The sequence below is a fragment of the Mytilus californianus genome, unplaced genomic scaffold (assembly GCF_021869535.1).
Source record: "Mytilus californianus isolate M0D057914Y unplaced genomic scaffold, xbMytCali1.0.p SCAF_14, whole genome shotgun sequence".
Taxonomy (NCBI): Eukaryota; Metazoa; Mollusca; class Bivalvia; order Mytilida; family Mytilidae; genus Mytilus; species Mytilus californianus.
The window spans coordinates 8,550,036-8,574,112 of NW_026262626.1; the positions used below are offsets into that span (position 1 = coordinate 8,550,036).

Sequence of the window (24,077 nt, forward strand, 5' to 3'; positions counted from 1 at the left end):
TTATACTGCCAATCACGATTTATTGTCCCAGTTGCTACGCATTTTTATAATTTTTTTTTTACTGCGCAAAAATTTATTTTACTTTTGTGCACAATTATGTCCTGAATTTTGTGATGCCGATTTTTCTTTTTCATCTTGCCGTGGGCAAAATTATTTATTTTCAGCTCTCTTACTAAGACAGGATATTCATTTTCTAAAATCCCCCCCCCCCCCCCCCCCCCCCCGAAAATCAAATGGTCATCCCCTAATACAGATGTTAAAAATGTAAACCCTGTTTCTGTATATGATACATGTACCTAATTTCCACTGAGATATAACGGTTAATGCAACTAGATATATTTCAATAATTTAGGAGGGGGTCATTCAGCAATTTGACCTTATTTTATGGTAAAGCAGGATATTCAATTACTGATAAAGTTATCTTATTGAAAATTCATTATTAATTAGAATAAGTAAACAGATACTTTTCACATAACAAGGATTTTACTAGTACATGTTAATATACAACTGTTTAATGTCAGCAATTGACAAAGATAAAATAGCTATTATATCTATGATGTCAGTGACAACTTCTTAAATAACTACGTTCGCCGTGACAAACATACTGTGTACTGGTATCATCTGTTTACCTGCCTCCAGCACACACCAAGAGAGGGAGATGAGTATTATCGGTATTTATTATTGTAATACCATATATAAGGGTAAATTGGATAGCCCCCTATCACGTATGATATCGTTAATTATCGCGGGATTTAAACTAAAACGCGCATATGATTTCGAGATCAGGGTTGATAAGTCGCTTATGTGAAACTGGTCTAATTTTTAATATCAATTATAAAAGGTAACGCAACATACTTAATCAGGTGACCCGTTTTTTTTTTTCGTTTCTCCGACTACCAGGTTAAAGTAGATTCACTGTATACCGCCATCTTGAATTGTACAATAGCAGTACATAATTGAATCGGTCAGTTTTTGCCCAAATCTGCAAATTTTGAAACAGATTTGCAATTTATGTGTAAGACAGTTTATTTGTATAAAGAAAAAAAGCGATTTATTGCATTATCCAACATATTTAAACAAATACCAAATATTTGTGTTTTTAGAATCAATTTTTCAAGTAAACCATTTAAGGGGAGATAACTCTTATAGTAAAAGTTTTATACTGGAATGACACTCTGTAATGCTAATGAACTTGGTGATGAGTTTCATTACTTATTCAAATGTACCTTTTTCAACAAGGTAAGAGCTAAATTTTTACCTTTAAATATATGTAATAACCCAAATATTTAAAAATTTAAAAAAACTGATGAATACATCGGATTTATTTACACTTACTCGAATAGCAAAATTTTGCAAAATGTTATTAAAACCTTTTAATACATGACTGTGCTTAATCATGTTACTATAATTTGTACTTCCTGTCACATATTCGTATTCATTATGTATACTATTATTGCACCATTGTTTACCATGTTGTTCTAATGTAAATATGTTCACACTTTTATTGTTTGTTAAAATGTTGTACTATTAATATAACCTATGTGGGGGCTTTAGTGTCTTATTTCTTATGTCTTATGACGGTGAAATTTTCATTTTTTACTTTTAGCAAGAAAACAAGTTCGGTGACACCATTTTTTATTTTTATTTTCAAAAGCATATTATAAAATCTATCTTCTCATATTTTATTTCAAAGTTCTATCTCATAGATTTCTTTTTATTCACAATAATGTTTTTTTTTCGTGAACAATCTATACAAATTTGTGCAATTTCGCACGACTTGTAGCTTGAAAAATACCACGGTGACCCATACTTTTTATTATATTTTTGAAAAGCATAGTAAAATCTTCATTTTGGCAAAGTTTATGAAAATTCTATCTGAGGAAATATATACCGATGATCTACTTTAAAAAAAATACGTATATCTGTGTACAGAAACTAGCATGCATATTCTAGTGTTTGTTTCTCCTTTCATTATTTAATTCTGATTTTCGTGAAAATGGTTCGGAAATCAAACTGATTTTCAAGCTGATTTCCGATCGAATTTCCAACCAGTCATCCGACTGTCATATACAGATATTTGTCATCAGTTCTGTTTCCAAGTAAGCACATGGTCAGTAAACATATGACTTAAATTAACAATATATTCACAGGCACTTGTCTCTGAGCAAGCTGTACATTTCCAATCGGCTATGAGAAGACGAAATAATTACAGACGACATACTTTGTAGGCCTGCTACGAATGATTCCGACAATAGAAATAGGCGTGTTATACACCATTCACGGTGTAGATAATTTGATATAGATTTAAGACATAACAAGTTTCAGTTGGATAAACAACCGAAGAGTCGAAATATAACGGAAGTTCGCGAGCGCTGACATTTCTCAAATATGTGAGTTAAGTACCTTGTGTTACTTAGTATATAAGAGTATATAGGTAAATTATTTTCAGAGACAAGTGCCTGTGATATGTTGTAAAAACAACTCCCTAAAACTTTCTTACATGAAACGATATTTGTCCCTGAACATCCATCAAATTAAAAAAAAAATTAAAAAAAATAACGCAGCACAACGTTTTTAAATGAAAATGAAATTGATTTAAGATTTCAAAAATGAATCCCTGACTAATCGAATAAAGCATTTGAACTTGATGAAAATAGTATACTTACTTCTTTGAACATTACTAGATGTTTTAAATCAGTTGACAATATGAATGTGGTAAAAAAAACCATAATAATCAAATTCACATGCTCAGTATTTTGTTGGAATCTACTATCAGTTTTATTACTTAATGGATAGTATCAGAAACTACTCCAGAACTTTTAAGAGGTACTAAAACACTTATTACAAGTAATTCTTATCTAAAAGGTCGAAATAATTGATCAAATATGCAAAACACCCGATGCAATTTGGTCCACTTATTACAGAGATAATTGCATGTAAAGTTCAACTATTTTTACCTAAGGAAAAACCAATCAACGCTACTTCCGGAAACAGCCCGAAAAACAAATCCACCGGAAGTGACGCACAGTGGGTCTCTTCTTCGGCTTATCTAAACGTTGTTTAATGCACAGCCAATGCATTTCGCCACCCCTTCAAAGCTCATTCTTTATTATGACCAATTTGTCAAATGGAAAAAATATATGTTTCACAAGGGAAGTGTATTAGAAATGTGTATTCATAGAAAAAGGGGGGATGGGGTTGGGGTAATTCAACATTTAGTGTTCAACTTAAAAAATGTTCCTGATCGTAAGAAAAGTAAAATTAACGGTCAATATATTACATTCTAGCTATTAATAAAAAAATATTGAGTCGAGGATAAATATGTTTAATACATGAACGTGAAGTTGCATAACATCTTGACAAGATATGACGGTAGGGCTTCTTTTCCGTGTAATAAAAATTGCAAGTTAAAAACCGGGTATTCACAATACCTATTTAATAATGTTAATTATCAATCTATAGAGTTCATTTATAAACAACAGGTGGCATTTCAGCATGTCCAAGTTGCCAATTACCTGAGTGGAGGGATAGAATCCTGTTTGATCTTTATTACCTTACAGGAAGTATACTTATCAACAGGTGTCAAAGTGCGGACTGTTTAAATTACCATGGCCTGCAGGATCAAAAGGTGACCGAGAGGATTTATATTTGTTTTGTTTGGTTATTTAATTGTTATTCCTTAAAATTTCAAATGAAAGAAAAGGCCAATATTTCAAAATCTTAAAGACAGTGTGTCATAATTTTTTTATTAATAAAAAAAACCTATTTGTTGTGATCATAACATTTATGATTTAGGACTCAAGTAGTTTGGGAATGCACACCCCTTTTTCTAAAGATTTTATTTCAGTGGTTTTTGTTGTATAGGTTAATTACAAGTATATCCAGTATTTCATTTTCAAGAAAATAGCTTTATCAATACATATTCAGGTTTCTAAACCAGTCAAGCAGATTACTGTGACTGACAGTACGCAATTCTTCACATTATCTGGAGAAAAAACTTATATAATTTTGAAATGCTGCTGTAACTAAAGTCCGTCGGTAAGTAAGTAAGAACATTTTTTTTTTTTTTTTGTAGCCCAGAAAAACCCACATAGTTTTATTTAACAACAAATCAACAAGTTACGACCTCCGTCGTCTTTTGGAAGCACGTGTTGGGAGTGTCCTATTTTAAAAGCCGTTTTTCCGCCATGGAACTTCACATGCACGGTTCTACTTCTGCTTCTACCAATACGCGGTCACCATCAATAAACTGATTAATAACTATTTTGTCACTCTTGGATGCACATGTAAATATTTAATAGAAAAAAAGGTTGATTTGTGCTCTTGGAAGTTTTTTCAATACTTTTAATAAACATTTGATTAAAATATTTGCGATTTAATATCAAGCCTCGATAAATGTATATCAATATTTTCAATGTAGATTCGGTTGGTATTTGTCACCGATATATATTTAAACTGTTATTTTACTTTCCGAGCTGATCTGTGTACATACGATATAATACACGTATTTGATCAGGGTGACCCACTGTACGTCACTTCCGTTGGGTAGGATTAGAGGATGTTAGTGGCGTGTTTTACTAAATCTTTCAGGTGTGCAAATGGCGAACCGACAGTATTTTGCAAATATCTCTTTATTTATAAGATTAAATTTTATCAAGTTTTTTGCGTTTTTCAACGATTATTTCGAACTTTAAAATTTTTCAAACATGTAGGTTCCTTTTTATTACCTCTTTAAGAAAGGAGAATTAAACTGGTTATTACAACCTATTTGCACTGAAAGTTTTGTCTTTCATTTTACTTTGGTAAATTAAGTTGATATACATGTATAAATGCTACGTCTACAGTCTACTTGGTGTCTATAAAAAATTAAAAAGGTATACAGTATGATGTTTTGATTACAAAATCCAATGATGCTTTATACAAATGTAACTATGTCTTAAATATGAGCTATCAAACAGTTAAACACACAGTACGATCTCATTAACGAGCGTCCATTAATATTTAAGGTCATGATTCCATTTAAATTTGTTATGAGATTTTATTTTAATCAGAAACATGCTATCACGAAGAGTTGTTACAAGTTCAACGTTCAGTATTTTCAATGCAAGTCCTCCAGACACAATGAATCACAAATCCCGCCATTGTTTTTAATACATTCGTGTAATAAACTATACAAGGATGAAACATAATTAAAATTCTTCTTTTCGGGAAACTGTGTTGTGGTAAGGCATAATCCTCTACATAACAGTGCTGAAAATAAAATACAAGAAGATCATATGAAAAGTATGAAACAATTCAATTTAGAATACTAACGGACTAATTTATTTTTATGGTTTTGATACACTTAACCTTATAAGGGAGCTACCATTTGATATTTATGGGGGGGGGTTAGGATGAAAAATTTTGTCCTGCATTTTTTTTTTATTTGTAATTTCTGTCCTGCTTTTTTATTTTTCACTCTATTCGGTCCAGCCTTTTTTTTTTAGTTTATCCTGACTTTTTTTTTACATAAATTGTCATCTTGCCTTTTTTTTTACTCAAAACTCCTGTCCTGCCTATTTATTTCAAATTTCATCCTAGCCCCCCCCCCATAAAAATCAAATGGTAGCTCCCTAAGAATTTCCATTGTGTAATTTTTGCAATCCCACTTTTGAAGGGAGACAACTCTTACAAAGTAAAGTGTTCGGTCCAGGGGCGTATCGACATGAATCGAAACAAAACACAGGACAAGAAAATTCAATGACGGAAGTTTAAAATGATGATAATAATAATGATAATAGCAAGACTAAAAGTAAAAGATATATCATCGAAGAGGTTGAAAAAGCTTATTAATTCCTATGAACGATAAGGTGTGCTGAACTTGATTCCAACTGATTTTGACTTTGAAGATGAAATTTTACTGAAACCCGACAAAGGCACTCAGCAAATGCACTATAACTATCAACTAACTAGGAACCAGTTCCGAAAGATTGTGAAGGAGACAATGTTTTCCATTTATATGATATATTACCATCCGCCTGTTTATGTACTGAATACAACATTAACGGTAATAATTGATTTCACTTCAGCTGAAAAGTTAATGCATTTGGATTATCAATATGTGCACATTGAAAAATAATCATAATAATTTATGTATCATACCAATCGGAGTAAATTAGTACATAGACACATACGGCTAATCTAAAGATTTTGGTATCATTTAAGTTTCTCGTTGATATTATCTGTGAGCTCATTATTTCTAGAAAATCTACGATGTAAAATAATTTGCTTTTCTTTCGCTCTCTTTTACTCCAACCTTTTATGACACTGAAATCATATTGCAAATTACCTGATGTGTCACATCTCGGACTTATATTTGTGACAAACATGAAATTAGAAACAAACATTAATATTGTTCTTTGATTTTGCAAGAAAATATGTTTTGATTAAAAAAAACACGTTACTGTACTGAAACCATGATATATTTGTATGTGTTAAACGTCGATTATATGAGATACACACAAAAAAATGATGTTAGATAAAACCAATCAATTTCACAATTTAAGGAGCCTGTTGGTGTTCACTTATCTGAAATAGATTTTTCTCGATTATACAAATACTAACCGAGAATATTATTAGAAAGTTTCTATTTCTCAATATGTACGTTCGCATCCGTGATATTATATTCAGAAATATTTAAAAATATTCAAAAAATAAAATGCATTATTAAAAAGAAAGCTTAAACTTCGGAATAAAGGATGGAACACGTCAAGATGAATCGAAATTTACGACAGCGAGAAATATAAATATCTGAGGTTCAAATTTTGAATTCTCATTTCTAAATTTAATATCTTGATATGAAATTCCAAATTCCAAATCCAAAATAACACTTATTAAGACAACTTTTACTCACGAAACTATCACAGTCAATGAAATATATTATATTTCAAAATGTTGAAATGCATGAAATTGAACTGATGAAACAAGAAGAAATTTTATCAAATTTTGTTGTATCCGAACGTAAAAACCAAAATTAAAAAAAAATACAAAATGAATAAATATACTTGAAGCTACAGCTTTGGAGCATCAGACATACATGCATCTGTGTTGAGAGACTTTTTTAATATAAGTTTCCTTGATAAAGATACCTAAAATACCATGGAAACAAAATAAATGCAAACAAACCAATTTAAATTTCTTTTAGTCTATACAAAAAATAATTTAGCTGGTATTTTGTCTTATTTACATGTCGATCATTATATATCGGAAAGCAATCGTAAGGGAATTAAGCTATACTGTGTTAAAATAACAAATTTCATCGGCTTATACAATCTCAGACCTTACAAAAATGAATGCTTCGGGTTTGCTATTATGAAGATGAAATTTTAATTTAGAAACTAAATTTCGATTATCGAAATTTCAAACCTAATGAGCTTCTAATTTCGAATTGCGATTAATCCATTTGGACTTCAGTTGAAATGTTTTAAACTTAGAATTCCATATGTATCCGTAAGAATTACTAATAGAATAAGCAAGCACATATATTGTAACTATGGTGAAAAAGAAACAATAAAGGGAATGTTATTGAAGAAAAGCGGGATGCGAATATTCACAATTATCTTATTGCAGTAAACAATCCATTTGTTATTTAGGAATTGAATGCTTCTTTTTGTAAATTTATTGGGGTGTAAAAGCGTTGACCGAAGTACATTTTGTATGAAGCGCGGAAGCGCTTCATTCTAAAAATGTGCGCACGGTCAACGCTTTACAACCCTATAAAATTACTAAAAGAAGCATTCAATACTTATAATTAGATTTGTTTTACTAGGATCACGAAAACACGATTTCTATCAAGTTTTTCTTTTATTTACCTGTGCACTTTATTGTGGAAGCTCATGTCATCATGAATGTTACATTTCATTTTGAAATGAAGATTAATTTCATAATGACGCGAGATTGCTGTTAGCCAATCAAAATAACGTACTATAATTAAATATACATGTAATGTAATTATTTAGAAATATTGCAATGTAGGTGGTAAATTAGTAAATGAAAGTTGAGTGTGATGACAACAACCTCGATAAATGACAATAACAAAAATATGTAATACTAATATCAGGAGGAAATATACCATACAAATTATATGGAAATAAACAATATATTAAGGAACCGCCTGTAAAAACGATTTGAAAATAAATGCCGTCAAAATATAGTAATCTTTACATAAAATAAAACCATAAAAGGGGGGTTCAAGAGCAAATTATTAAATATAATTTTTATTGAAATACAATATTATTACGTAGTATTTCTATTTAGGAAATTGTTCAAACAAAAACTTCCATATTTAACTAGAAAATGAGAAAAAAAGATAATAATTATATAAATAGTTATTTATAACGTTCTTACCATCGTTCAGTTTTTTTAGATATTTTTTCCTGCTTGTTTTCTTCTTCTATCTCTTGTCTAATTTTGTCTCTCATTTCTATTAAATTAGATATTTTTTTCTGTTTGTTTTCTTCTTCGATCTCTTGTCTAATTTTGTCTCTCAGTCCTATTATATTTTCATGATACATCATATCAAGTTCGACCATTTCTAAAGCGTTTTGTTCTTCATATAGATTATGTATGTCTTCAATTTGATCTGTTTGCCTTGCTTCCATCTCAAGAAGTTTCCACTCAGCGTCTTCACGAAGTCTCCTCTCAATGTCTTCACGATGTCTCCTCTCAACGTCTTCACGAAGTCTCCTCTCAGCGTCTTCACGAAGTCTCCTCTCAGCGTCTTCACGAAGTCTCCTCTCAGCGTCTTCAAAGTTCTTATTCGTGTAATATTTCTTAAGGGATTCGTTAATTTGGAGGACAATGGATACTAAATGATTCCTTTGTCCTTCTTTTTCCAGAGGGGAGGGATTCTTATTATCAAACGCTACTACTCTATCACCACATTGTTGTAGAAATGATTTTAAAATAGTGTCGGAACCAATATATTTTTTCAAAGTTGTTTTTTCTTCTTTCAAAATATCAGCGCCTGTGAAAACTACAACAGCGTACTGGTAAAATTTTTCCCCAAATATTTCAAAAAAATTTTGAAAACAATTTTTGTCTTCCTCAGTGAATCGTGTTGCAGCTGACAAGACAAAAATAATTGCATGAATTCCAGGAGCTCCTATTTGTGTACAGGTTTTAATTTCATCCCGTACATTCTGACGATTGTTCTCTTTTGTAGTGGCATACAAACCTGGAGTATCAATAACTAATATTGATCTATTGCTTATTGTTGTTCGATTTGACTTCGTATTTTTTGTCACCGATTTAGATTTTCGTTTTGCCTTAAATCCGTTATAGCCGAGAATCATGTTTCCTGTAGAGCTCTTCCCGACTCCAATCTTACCAACTAATACAATTCTTAATTCCTCATCTGCAAAATTAACGAATAATTTAATAACTGTAATTTTACCAGATAATCATATTTTTTTAATTTTTGCATAGTATTATGAGTCTAAAAATCGAGTGTACCTTTCTATGAAAAAGAAAAAAAAAACAATTTTTCACTTCATTTTAAAAGTTATTTTTCATGTTGCGCAATCTTAAGTTTTCTATGTAATTAAATGTCAACCAACATTTAGATATAAGAAGAAGTGGTATGAGTGCCAATGAGACAACTCTCCATCCAAGTCACAACTTGTAAAAGTAAACCATTATAGGTCAAAGTACTGCCTTCAACACGGAGCCTTGGCTCACACCGAACAGCAAGCTATAAAGGGCACCAAAAATTATTAGTGTAAAACCATTCAAACAGGAAAACCAACGGTCTAATCTATATAAAAAACGAGAAAAGAGAAACACTTATGAACCACATCAACAAACGACAACCACTGAACATCAGGTTCCTGACTTAGGACAGGTGCAAACAAATGCAGCGGGTTTAAACGTTTTAATAGGCACCAACCTTCATCCTACCTGAAACAATAGTGTAACATCACAACATAGAAAGACAAACTATAAAATATCAATTGAAATGGCTTAACTCAATCAAAAGACATATTAACAAAAACAAGTGAACATACACTGAACGAATAAATTTGATGGTTTACTCCTGGTTTGCCCACATTTAATTATACCAATTATCTATTAGTAAAGAAAACAAAAAAGACAAAAGGGTTAATGAGCATACAATTGTATAGTCTGTTCCAACTTAATAAGTTTATAGTTTATCTGTGTTTTCTATATATTCAGGTATTTTTCATTTTGTAGTTCCACTTTTATTTGTATAGATAAAAAATATATAAATCAAATATTTTTTTCATAATAATTTAGTGATTATGGTATAAATACATCAATATATGGTAAAGTTTTCTTTACTTGCAAACATAATTTTTGTAACTTATGAATCAAATTTATACATGCATTGCATAAGAAAATAAAAAGCACTTATGGTTAAAATAAGTAATATTGGTCACTATCTGTATAATGATGAAAAGTACAAAATTGTATATATATTTCAAAAGTAACAAAACATTTATATATTAACAAAGTCACAAACATTTTATTTACAAAGTCACTACATGTAAGTCACAAATTACAATATTTCAAAAAGTCATTCAGTTCAATTGAAGAAGATGGGATGCTGTAACTCGATAATCTTCTAGATGTTGGGGGTAGGCATGGTAGAGTCTCTTCTTAATTTTATTGTTCCAAAATTCCAAAGGGTTGGTGATGTTGGTCCTTCGGTAAAGCAATGGTTCCACAAAAAGCGATTTCCTTCAACCCAAGACTCTGTCATATAATCAGTAAATGATGTTGTAGCAGGTATGGTGTCAGCTTCTCCAATGTCTTCTAAAGTTGTAAGCCAAACATCGTCAACAAGGTAGTGTGTATTGAGAGATAGTACTGCGGCTTGTCGTATAAGTCGAGTGGTGTCTTCATTTTCCTTATAGTATGACTTTAGTCCACATTTCTGTGCCAGTCGCCAAATACACAGGATAAAGTGGAAGAAGCAGCCATTCACGGTTACCCCTGGTAACACTGTCCCTGTTGCGTTGTTGGTTTCTGTCTCGTAATCGATAAATACTGTTTATGGTTGAAGTTGTAACTGATGAAGTTCAGCAATGTAACGTATGTGTCTGAAGAAGCGTGAGTAGATGCTCTCGTCTTTTCCTGACAGTAGAACATACACTAGTGGGAACATAAAACTTACTATAAATTGAAAGTGCTATAGCTGGATGCAGATTACTGTTCAAATTATGTCATTTGTAAAGCTGCATTTATAATATTTCATTTTTTTAGAATTAATTGGTTTTTATATATTAAATTTCAGAACAAAGTATTTATGAAAATTAGAAAAAAGATAAATAAGGTGAAAAAATTAAAAAAAAAAATGTTTCATCTTTTTACTTTTTACATTGTTTTCCCCAGTATGTACCAACAATTTAAAAATTTTGTCGATAATTTGTCAAAATAATAAACATTTTTGAATATTTTTTTTTAAATATTTGTCAAATTCAATACATTTTTCAGTTAAATTTATAAAATATTTTTGCACATTTTCTTTGATTTAATAGTAGAAATAAGTATCTTTTATAATATTTACAGGTAAAATAAAGGTAGGAAATATGACTATATTTCAGAAATAAACTATAATTGTTAAAACAACAAAACAACCTATGTTTTTATAAACCTGCAATTAAATGTGGGCAAACCAGGATGACACCAAATTTGATCTATGACACAATGTAAATACAAAATTAATAAAACAAGGGGGTTAGATGTAAAACAATACCAGAAAGACAACCATAACCTTGGACAAAATGCCGCCAAATAAAATAACGTACACAGGTAAATAAAAATAATTTTGTTGTAAGGTATACATGAAGTACGGAAATAATTTTTACAAAATAAATAGTTTTGTTGTTCCTAGTACGAGAACAAAAGTGAAAATTTATCGTCATACTAAACACTTATCAAAGGTGGTGTATATTAAAAAAAATGAGACTAGATATAACACTGAATAAGTAAACATTAAATAACAAAAACACATTACAAATTGTATCAACAGGTCAAATTATAACACGAAAGTACGAGTTGAAAGTACTCGCATTTACAGAAAGCTAGTTAAAAGCCAAAAACAATTAATAATAAAACAATCATGCATCAGAGACTAAAATCAACTAAAATACTTCCCTGGGATTTAGTGTTTTAATGTCATGGACAGTCAAAGAAGACATGACTTGTGCAATGCCAAAATAAAAGTATCGACAGGCAGTAGGATAGTTAGGAGTTAACCTGTTAATAAATATGTATAATGTAATATATAAATAGAGTAATCTCTATATAGAAAATGAACGTGGATGTGTATTTATACATAAAAAAAACCGTTTGAATAGAATACAAATTTAGTTAGGTCTTTCCACTTTTCCGTGAAAAGACCTAATATTGGTTTTGTTCTGATTATTTTTTTTTTTCTTCCTCCACCACTTTTATTTCTTGCGTATAAATTTTGTTTCGCAAGATGTCGCTTAGATGTTTGGTATATGATATCGAACAGTTTATGTGCCTTTGAAATTCACCCTGCGTAACTGAATACTTTTCTTTGTAGGAGTTATCTCCCCGAACACTGTTTTCCTTGTGACTGCATCTCCTCCGTAACCGTATAAGAAAGCGACAAATTTATTTTATAAAATTGCTCGTTATATCCTTCGCATGATTTGTTCAATTTTGACCGAAGCCATACGAACACTCCATATGAGAGTTATTTCCCCTAATGCATTTGAAATAAGTGATATGCATTTGTAACTGGTAAACCATAAGTGATAGAGACATAGAGTCTGTTGATTTGAGGTCCTTGGTCCTAAAGAATAGAAAACTAGGTCAAGATCATGTTGTGATTTTTTACATTAAGTTCATATCGCTTCTTCCTAGAAAGAGTTATAGATATCGAAAAAACAATTAAACCAAAAAGTTTGTCGCGACACGTGTTTACTAGAAAATATTTGTCGAAATGGTACGCGTCATTTTATTGCAGGGTCAATGTCCCTGTTAAGGTCGAATCTACAAATTACTTATCAAAACTTCAAACTTTGCAGCTATCATGTTTTAAATGTTTCTTATCTCAATTATCAACCACAGTCTACCACTACAATCCCCCCCTTTTTTTCAACTGATTTTTTTTTTAAGTTATCCCATTTCTATTAAAAGAAAATCGCTTTTAGTCCCGTACATTATACTGAAAAATGCCAATCCTTCTTATGTACAAATTTCTTTCTGAAATAGAAATCCATCCCTGCAAAAATCTGCTCCAATTCATGTATTTTCTGAAATTAATCGATGAGACACGTGCGGTCCGATTGACTGCGAAATTAAAATCAATGTCGTAGAAATCGCTCCTTTAAATTCGTAAATATTACTGAAGTCCTACAATCAAATTTCTAAACATGCATTAAAATACAAATCTGTGCTCCCGTTATATGTATGCGTGATCCGACATCAATGACCTGTACAAAATAAAAACAATAGTTATCGTGTTTCTCTGATCAATACACATGTGCTCTGTTCAACTTCAACTTCAACGGTCTCCCCTGAAAAGAACTCCAGACATATATATTCGAGGGTCACGTGACTTCACAACACCATCTCGCGCGCGGACCTAAATTTAGAATAAAACATTCCATATCCAAAAAAGGAAAATAAAACTTCCAAGATAAAATTTACTCCATTTTCCTACAAATTCAATCAAAATGCATACACAACAAATAGATGAAAAATGGAAGTCCGAGGTAACATAGAAACAAGAGAAAATTTATAAACGAATGATGCTAGGATCAACTTTTATGAGGACATCTCAGGCGTCCGTTTGGCTGTGCGGGATGTATAAGAACGCAGTCACGTTCGGTCAGAATATAGGCGTTATTTAAGTTAGCTGCGTCGCACCGAGAAAGTGCCATGCAATCAATCAATCAATCAATCAATCATTCAATCAATCAATCAATCAATCAATCAATTAATCAATTAATCAATCAATCAATCAATCAATCAAATCAAATCAAATCAATCAATCAATCAATCGACCAATCAACCAACCAACCAACCAACCAAAAAAACAATTAATCATGTTTCGGAGGGGAAAGACCGTTTAACAATTGTTTTTAAAACAATTGATTTATATTTATGTTTTATTTTGCGGATGACAAAATCGATATTTGTGCCAATGTAAACTATAAATATTCAAAGATCTAATTACAACATTTGTAAGATAACCTTTACTAATAAGTTTGTTTAAAGGTTCGATGAGTTTACACGGATCACATAGTGATTTCCGCGCTTTTAGTTCAATATTACCGTAAAATTTAGGATATGAAATACCGTTTTTAATAAGTTTTCTACAGGTACAGCCAAATTTACTAATCAAATCTTTGTATCTATGAAAGAATGACCACACGGCTTAAACATGTGAAATAAAACAGAGGTGTGAAAAACAATTAGCATCTTTAATTTTAAAACCGTAATAGAAAAGACATATTTCACATGAACATTTTATCTGAGTTGTTACCCATAAAAGAAGATTTGTTTACAATTTTTGCTAGTATTCTTAAAAAAGCCTCTTATAGATCATAGAGAGAGAACATGAAAATAGTACGTTATGAGTTTCCTGCGTCCGAAGCGTTTTAAGGATTTACTTTCACAGTAACGCCCTACTCCAAATATTTGAAAGCTAAGGATGTATGAATATCTGTAAATGTCAGGAATAGTAGAGTTCACTTTGAATGTGGCCGATTACATTTTAACCCTTTATCACGTGTAATCATGGTAATAGATTGACATAATGCTATATTTTATTATATATTTGCGATATTTTCTAATATATATAAGCGATATGTTTTTATTATGAAAAACTTATTACTGCTATACTTTTCTCGTAGAACTGCTATATTTTTTTCATAGGGAGATATAGATTACTACAACATGGCAATATGCATTTCAAATAAACAAGAAACATCGGTATTTTTCATGACAGGTTTGATGGAATAGGCAAATAATAATGATCGCTGACACTGAAATTTTGTACATGAATATATAAAATGAAGAGATTGGGTATGATTGCCAATGAAACAACTATCCAACAGATTCCGGAATAATAGGTTAACGAACGGCAGTCAGCAACGAGCAAACTTCATACCGTATACATTCAGCCATGAAAGGAACTGACATGACAAAAAGTGAAACGATTCAAACAAAATAAAGCAATTTATATTTAGATGTGTTTAATTTATCAAAAAAAAATATAACCGATAAAACTTTATTCAAATATTTTCACGATGTTAAAATGACATTCAAAAGATCATTGAGTTTACATGAATCGTGTTTAAATTTACGTACATTAAAAAATACATAGCCCTAAACACCCCGTATAGCCCCGATACAAATGAATCCGGACGTTGACGTGTTTGGAGCGATAATCAGGACAACATTTGGGATGACAACAATTTCGAATGCCTTTCTAGAACTTATGTGAGTATATATATCATTGTGTATATAAAGTTGTTGCAAGTTTCAGATTTTGTAAAAAAACGTTAGATAAAAATACTAGATGCAAAACGCACAGGCATGGTGCAATTATCTACATTTTATGAGGTAAACATTGTTCAATATCTTTTCTTACATGAACTTTTGTGTAGCAATACTTTAGGCAATAATAAATAACTACACGTAACACTACCACGTGCCTTCAAATATTCCGTAGAAGTCCAAATAAACACGATATCGTTCTAAACAAGTTCATCTTATAATGTATCGTTTGTTTCACCAAATATGTCAAGTTCGTTGCTCTCTTACAAATAATCACTGTACAATTCGTTGATTAGAGAGTTCCACGCCCTCTGAACGGTAAGAACCCTTGCAGCAACTCTTTGAGGGGTCAATAGGTGGCATTTTGCGAGGCTAAAGTTCATTTTCCGGTGGCGGTCCAACTCCCCCAACCCCCAAAATTCATCCCGATCAACCCTTATTATAGGACCTACATATTGTATTTATTGTTAATTTGTTCGCGTCCTGAACATGCATGATATGTTTGCCATTGGACACTAAGAAAACAAAAACCAATCAATCATAATGCACTTGCATCAGTGCTAATCCATAAAGTCATTTCTGTCCTATTTTTAAATTAAAAAAAAGCTCTGGAACCTGAGCTTCCTATTTAAACGCTAAAATTGTCAACTGAATGGTTACATTTATCTTGCTGACTATTTTGAATATGGCAGATGTTTGGAAAGTCAAACTTGTTGTGTTTCTAAATGCTTTCAGCTTCTGACTTTGCTAATGTTGGTTTTATATTTGGCCAGAAATAAAACCACACTTTTACTTCGAATGATAAATCACTCGGGCTAATCAATGAAAAACTTTGGTTTTCGATTACTAGTCTAACGCATGCGTCTGTGTTCTTGATATTAATCCGAGAAAACAAGAGCAACAACAAGTGTCCATCAAGAGTAGCTGGTTCTTCAGATTAGAAAATTAGGACATAAAAGTTAGATTTTTATGCTATTCCCATCCCATCAAACCAAAAATAACCTTCATTTATACTACTAGTACTTCCTCAGTTCGTATTTACTTGCGCATATTGAATTTTGATGCATTTACTGTTAAGTCTGTTTTTTTGGATATCCATATGACGTGACTCTGTACTTATGTATCCCGTCATACTTTGAACGACAAAATTATTTTATATCTACCTGTGTGACGTCAAATCCACGATTCTACGCCAGTACTTAAAACCTTCCATCCTTTATGGAATTTTTACTTAGATAAAATAAATCGTATAATAAAAAAGCAAAATGATATGTTAAATTTGATGTATGCCCTTTTTGTGCTTCTTTGTTACATTTGTTTGTTTTTATAGTGATTAAGATGATAACACAATGTTGACTGCTGTAACCCTAATTTTGACATTTGTACCTATTGTGTCTGTTTGTTTTGTTCACGCATCGTTGTCAATGTAAAGGAATTTGATGCGACCGTCATACAAGTGAGAGTTTTAGCTAGCTATAAAACCAGGTTCAATCCACCATTTTCTACATAAAAAATGCCTGTACCAAGTCAGGAATAATACAGTTGTTATCCATTCGTTTGATGTGTTTGAGCTTTTGATTTTGCCATTTGATTAGGGACGTTCCTTTTTGAATTGTCCTCGGAGTTCAGTATTTTTGTAATTTTACTTTTTATATAAATATATACAAAAATGAGGAAATGTGGTGATTGCAACTATGCTCCAGAGTTGTAATGAAGTGGTAGAAAGCAATTATAGGCCACTGTACGGCCTTCAACAATGAGGGGAAAAACATTTCGTATAGTCGGCTGTAAAAGGCTCCGACATGAAAAATATGAAACAATTCAAACGAGAAACGTCCATGTTTAAAACAAACTAATTTACGAAAAAAACATATATGACAACGACAACCACTGTACTACAGGCTCCTGGCTTTGGACAGGCACACAAAGAATTTCAAAGGCTTGACAAACGTGTTCTATCGATATGGAAAGGAAATCCATCGTTCATATATATTGATATTTTTAAATATATGTGCGTTGACGCAACTTCACACAATGACTTAATTTATATTCAGTAAAATTAGGAAACAGAATACACTATTCGCAATTAGAATAGAGAATGGAAACAGGGAATGTGTCAAAAAGAAAACAAACCGAAGTAGTGTTATAATGATGATAAGAAAACAGTAGATCCGTAGAGCAGGGAAGAGCACTAGGTCTTTGGTATTTGGTCAAGGTCATGATCAGTTAGTACGAGAGAGAGTTGGTTGGTAATAAGGGTATGTTTGAGGGTGGTGCCCATGTAGTCTCCACGTCACAAACTACAGAAACTATTTAGTTATACAATGTAAACAAAACGCCACATCATCATGTTTCCACTGTGAAGCAAGTATGTTTCATCAAACCCATAAAGCAGTTTAAAAGAGATATGCATACAATGACTTAGATAAATGAAAAAAAAATGCACATTTATTCCACATCTCAGTATCTTCAATAAAAAAACAAAACAAAACAGAAAAACAGTTCTGTAAAATTAATGTTTTTCATTTTCATCACTACCTGGTTGCTGACAAGGATATGCAGATTGCAATTAAATAGTATTTAAGTGTTGAAATTCGCCGAGTTTTTGTAGAGATGAAAAATGGATGGTGTCTTGACTATATAGGTATTTGACTGAAGTCAGTTAGTACGAGATAGGGTTGATTGGTGACAAGGGTATGCATGAAAGTCATCAGTAGATAGAGCAGTCATTTTATTTGTTAATACGTTGTCTCATTCAGATTTATTCCACATCCCAGTATTTTCCATTAATACACTCCACATAACTTCTCTTTATCTTTAAAGGATGACTATATTCTAAGTCGTTCTCATAATGAGATTTTGTATTTTCTTGTTTTGTTGAAAATCGTTGTCTCATTGACAATTATTCCACCTCTCAGTAGTTTCCATAATCATAATAAAAACTAGAAATAACATATATAAACTATATTAAACATTTTCAGCACCACCATGTCAGTAAAGTTACAGAGTATCAACCAGTAATATAGTATATATAAAACTGATATCAGAATATACTACAAAAAGTCCACCTAAACATGAAACACCATATATTTTTGAAATCTTATATCTTGAGTTTAACACAGTATTGCATTTTTAGCACAAACAAAGCACCAAATTTTTACAAATTAAGTTTAGTAGTAATTAAATATGTCACTTTATTCCAAAACACAATAAAAAGTAAAACAATAAAAGATACCGAACTCCAAAGAAAATTCAAAACGGAAAGTCCCTTAACAATTGGCAAAATCAAAAGCTCAAACACATCAAACGAATGGAAAAACACTGTCAAATTCCTGACTTGGTACAGGCATTTTCTTATGTAGAAAAGGGTGGATTAAATTATGCCACTAAACTTTTACAACCAATATCAATACATATATAGTTCTCCTGAGTACCATAACAGTATAACAATTGGCAAATGTGAATGGATTTCCTTAAATATTGGATGTTAAAGAAAGATTTCATTGAATTATTGAATAGACAAAAGCAATCACATCCATAAATTTACCTTTGAGAATCACGCCCAATAATTAAAAAAAAAATAAAAATTTAAAAACATCTATCAATTTCTATACATAAACGTACACTGCAATAAAAGACATGTCTTCTGTATAAAGTATAAAAATACTGATACAGTAAAAAAGCACCCGAGTATTAAGATAATTTCTCAAAAAGTATCACAGCCTAGTAAACCTAGGTTTATGGCACCATTGAAATGATAAGATGATGTGAATTTCTCAACATGAAAGCAGGTGTACTGTACAAATCATATAATGGATTTAAAATGGATGTTATTAAAAGTTCAAATTCTAGAGCACATGAGATGGAATATTGTTAATACAAGCAAAGAAAACAAGAAGAATAAGTTCTTAATATTAACAGTTACAACAAAAAGTATTTTCAAAATAAAAACGATTTTAACAACCATTAAAATATTTTACCAGTAAATCTCTAAAGAGCGTGAATATAAAGGTTTGTTATAATCTCAATTGATAGCAAGAGAGAAATCCTCTAGAAGAGTTATTTTAAACATATAAAAGCACTACATTTCCGTCTATTAATCTTTAGAAAAACAACTACCTATACATGTATAAACTACAAACATTATGAATATTTCATGATACTTAAAACTTCATTCAATTATTTCTCACTGTAAAAACCAATTAAATAAGTAAATGAATCATAACAGATATATATATACATTCATTTAAACTCATTTTATACAGAAACACAGAGACATACATAATAATATTATAAGACATATGATACATATACATGTGATGAAGTGTTCCACTCCTCCTCATTAAACCAGTCAAATCACTGTCATATATAGGCAATGTAACATTTTTTTTTTCATTTCCATTCTCTGACTAATGATCAGTTGTGAAGTTTACAAGAAGAAATTCTCAAGAAGTGATAATTTGAATCGTCATATACGTTCCATGCACAAAATGTCACATACAATACCAGTAACCAACGAGGAAGACTCAAATGACTCCGTTGAAACAAATAGCGAAGTTGAAGATACTGAGACTTCGGAAACCGATAGCGTTTATTCCGATGCTTCTAGTTGCTATTCCGGTGAAACTGACGATGAAAAAGCATCAGAAGATGAATCAAGTAACCCATGGAATAATATCATTTCAGAATCTATTAGAAATTTTGAATCAATGTATAGTAAGAAAGTACATATTCTTACAAACGATGGTGACGATGAAGCCGTTGCGCGTCATATAATATTTAAAAGCATGATTCTAACTTTTCGAAAAGAAATTATATCGAGATACCTGGATCTGATATTATGGTATGATAACATGAGGAACGATTCGATTCACAGAAAAATGAAAAATACAGCAAAACGTTTAATAGAGAACGATGAATACGGGGAAGATGAAGCTTGGAAGTATGCTGTTAAAAAGAGGAGGTACCTTTTTGACAAATTGGTAGAATCGTATGAACCGCCTGAAGTGATTGATGCAAATGAATGAATGAACCATGATGTAACATTTCAATGAAGAGTGATTTTTGTAATATAATTCAACTTCAATTTTGGTTTAATATAAATATTGTGATTGTTAAGTTGGAATTAAGCCAGCCTATGAAAATATAAAAACGAAATATCTAGCTAAAGTGAATTAATGCAGCGATATTTTTTTGCAGTATTTCAAATGAATGGTTCCATACTATATTGAGTGATATAGACTAAACAATTAAGTAACACATCAACAAAAATGATTGCACTTAATAACAGTTTTACATCAATTACGAGAAACTGGAAAAATGGTAGTCTACAACATAACAGGTGCGGCATTTTCAACTTATTAGATGCTTGAAAAGGGTACTGCGTATCGACACAGACGTCAGAAAAAAATTAATCAGGATATAAGATATATCATAACTGATAACTTGGCGAGCAGTTGTTGGCGAATAGCTCAACGATTTTTTATTCATTTTGACAATTGTACTAAGTCTTGTTACCTGTGGGAATACTGGTACTGTTGTAATACAGAAGGGCAACTAAAATATTCACTACAAACGTATACAAAAATATTCTGTGTGTCCTAATGTTTGATATGATTTTTTTTATAACTATGATGTAATAATATAAACATGCACTATACAAATACAGTTTTGTTTTTCTTTTCAATTTTGTCCTCTTGTCTCTTCATTTATGTTATACTCGTACTTTTAAATCTCGTTACTCGTTGAAATTGTTAATTATTGAAAGAGGAATGTGATTCTGTGTCTGAGAAGGATTCAATAATCCCTTTTCAACGAAGCGTGTGATGAGGTTTATGAGAAGTAAGTGCTTTAGTTTGGGATGAGAAGTGAGAAGATGAAAAATAGGTCCCTTGCTTTGGAAGGAAGAGTGAAATATATGATAATAAGGAAGAAGTATAGGGACAAAATGGAAAAATGAAGTCATAAAAAAATTAAGGGACACAAAGACACGGCTGTGATCAAGAAAAACACACAATGACAATAAACTGACAAATCAACACCGAACACTATTACCAATTTGAAATGTGCGATTTACTAATGCTGTCCCTTGATTTCCGTAGCAATTCGGTTTTCTTCCTGTACCTTGTTTTACTCCTCAGTCCTAGTATATTATTACATACATTATGTCAGCATATACACTATTTCCTCACATATTACCTCGCGCTCCTCGTTCAATAAGACTTTATAAGTCTATGAAGGGCGTGGCGTGCTGGTATATTTATAATAAAAAATGTATAACTATAGAAAAAACAAAGGACATTGGGTATCCATCCATGACACAAAATCATTACATGCGCAGCAAAAAAAACACACAAAAGGAAAAGGAACAGCGCTTTTATTGCTATTCTTCATCTCAAAATCACAGTGAGGCCCTCAACACGGAGCAAAAAAACTCTCACCTCACTGCAATTTTAAGACGGCTCCTAGCACCGGATTGAGTGGAATTCTTTGCAAAAATAATTTGGATAGACTTTGTAAGATTAACAACCCAGATGTTTATATGGAATAAAACAATAACAGTGTCTTTTGTTTCGGGAAATATGAGATTTAATTGACTTTTGAAAAACTGATCTTCACCTCGGCCGTTGACCTCAGTGAATATCACTAACTTGTACTCATTACCTAAAGAAATATAGATCAATGGTTAACGTTGAGGAAATTATAATTCGAAACCTTGTGAAATAATGGGAGTTTGATGAGATTTATTAGTTTTGATTAATATGATATTACATTACTATACAGTGATGTGTATGACATATACTAAGTATAAGAAATGGTATTTAACGTCTTGCGAGGTATGATATGAGACTTGATGAAAGTAATGATTGGAATATATCATTTGCATGTCGAAATGAGATTAATTAGCACAAGTATAAATCGTAAGCTAAATCTTATTGGTGGTAAAAAAAATAAAGCTGAAATTATTTGAATTGCATGAAAGCATTACTCTGTGGTTTTAAAGTTTGTTTAACTTGTATTGAAACTTGGTTAAGATATAACAGTTGTAAGGAATTACATTTTCCAGTTAGAAATAATGTAAAACGTATCTTAGATACTTAGGCATTCAATGAGGACATCAAATTATAAAACTTGTGTAGATTATGCATATAGTTTGTATTTGTCTCTTTCGTTTTACTATCATACTGATTTTACATCAAATTGTGATTAAGTTAAGAACCTTAATTGCAATTCAAATGACTCAGATTTGGTTTATTTATGAATACAAACATTAGTCTTGTGGACTTGACCATATGTTGGATGCTAGTGTTCAGTTTACTTATTTAATTGGTTTTTACAGTGAGAAATAATTGAATGAAGTTTTAAGTATCATGAAATATTCATAATGTTTGTAGTTTATACATGTATAGGTAGTTGTTTTTCTAAAGATTAATAGACGGAAATGTAGTGCTTTTATATGTTTAAAATAACTCTTCTAGAGGATTTCTCTCTTGCTATCAATTGAGATTATAACAAACCTTTATATTCACGCTCTTTAGAGATTTACTGGTAAAATATTTTAATGGTTGTTAAAATCACTTTTATTTTCGAAAATATTTTGTGTTGTAACTGTTAATATTAAGAACTTATTCTTCTTGTTTTATTTGCTTGTATTAACAATATTCCATCTCATGTGCTCTAGAATTTGAACTTTTAATAACATCCATTTTAAATCCATTATATGATTTGTACAGTACATCTGCTTTCATGTTGAGAAGTTCACATCATCTTATCATTTCAATGGTGCCATAAACCTAGGTTTACTAGGCCGTGATACTTTTTGAGAAATTATCTTAATACTCGGGTGCTTTTTTACTGTATCAGTATTTTTATACTTTATACAGAAGAAATGTCTTTTATTGCAGTGCACTTTTATGTATAGCAGTTGATAGATGTTTTTAAATTTTTATTTTTTTTTCAATTATTGGGCGTGATTCTCAAAGGTAAATGTATGGATGTGATTCTTTTTGTCTATTCATTAACTCAATCAAATCTTTCTTTACCATTCCAATATCTAAGGAAATCCATTCACATTTGCCAACTATTATACTGTTATGGTACCCAGGAGAACTATATATGTATTGATATTGGTTGTAAAAGTTTAGTGACATATTTTAATCCACCCTTTTCTACATAAGAAAATGCCTGTACCAAGTCAGGAATTTGACAGTGTTTTTCCATTCGTTTGATGTGTTTGAGCTTTTCATTTTGCCAATTGTTAAGGAACTTTCCGTTTAAATTTTCCTTGGAATTCGGTATCTTTTATTGTTTTACTTTTTATTGTGTTTTGGAACAAAGTGACATATTTTATTACTACTAAACTTAATTTTGTAATATTTGGTGCTTTGTTTGTGCTCAAAAATGCAATACTGTGTTAAACTCAAGATATAAGATTTCAAAAATATTTAGTGATTCATGTTAAGGTTGATTTTTTGTAGTATATTCTGATATCAGTTTTATATATACTACATTACTGGTTGATACTCTGTAATTTTACTGAC

At 31.1% G+C, this 24,077-nt stretch overlaps 1 protein-coding gene across 1 annotated transcript in view; it reads right to left on the reverse strand.

The window, feature by feature from the left end:
• Positions 1–227: 227 nt before the first annotated feature.
• Positions 228–24,077, reverse strand: part of LOC127724139 (uncharacterized) — a 77,311-nt gene continuing 53,461 nt past the window's right edge. The window contains exons 4-5 of the mRNA XM_052231009.1: positions 8,386–9,394; positions 228–5,250 (exon numbers count right to left, since the gene is read on the reverse strand). Coding sequence (XP_052086969.1) covers positions 5,238–5,250; positions 8,386–9,394 — 1,022 coding nt within the window. The 3' untranslated portion in view covers positions 228–5,237. The remainder of the gene's footprint in view (positions 5,251–8,385; positions 9,395–24,077) is intronic.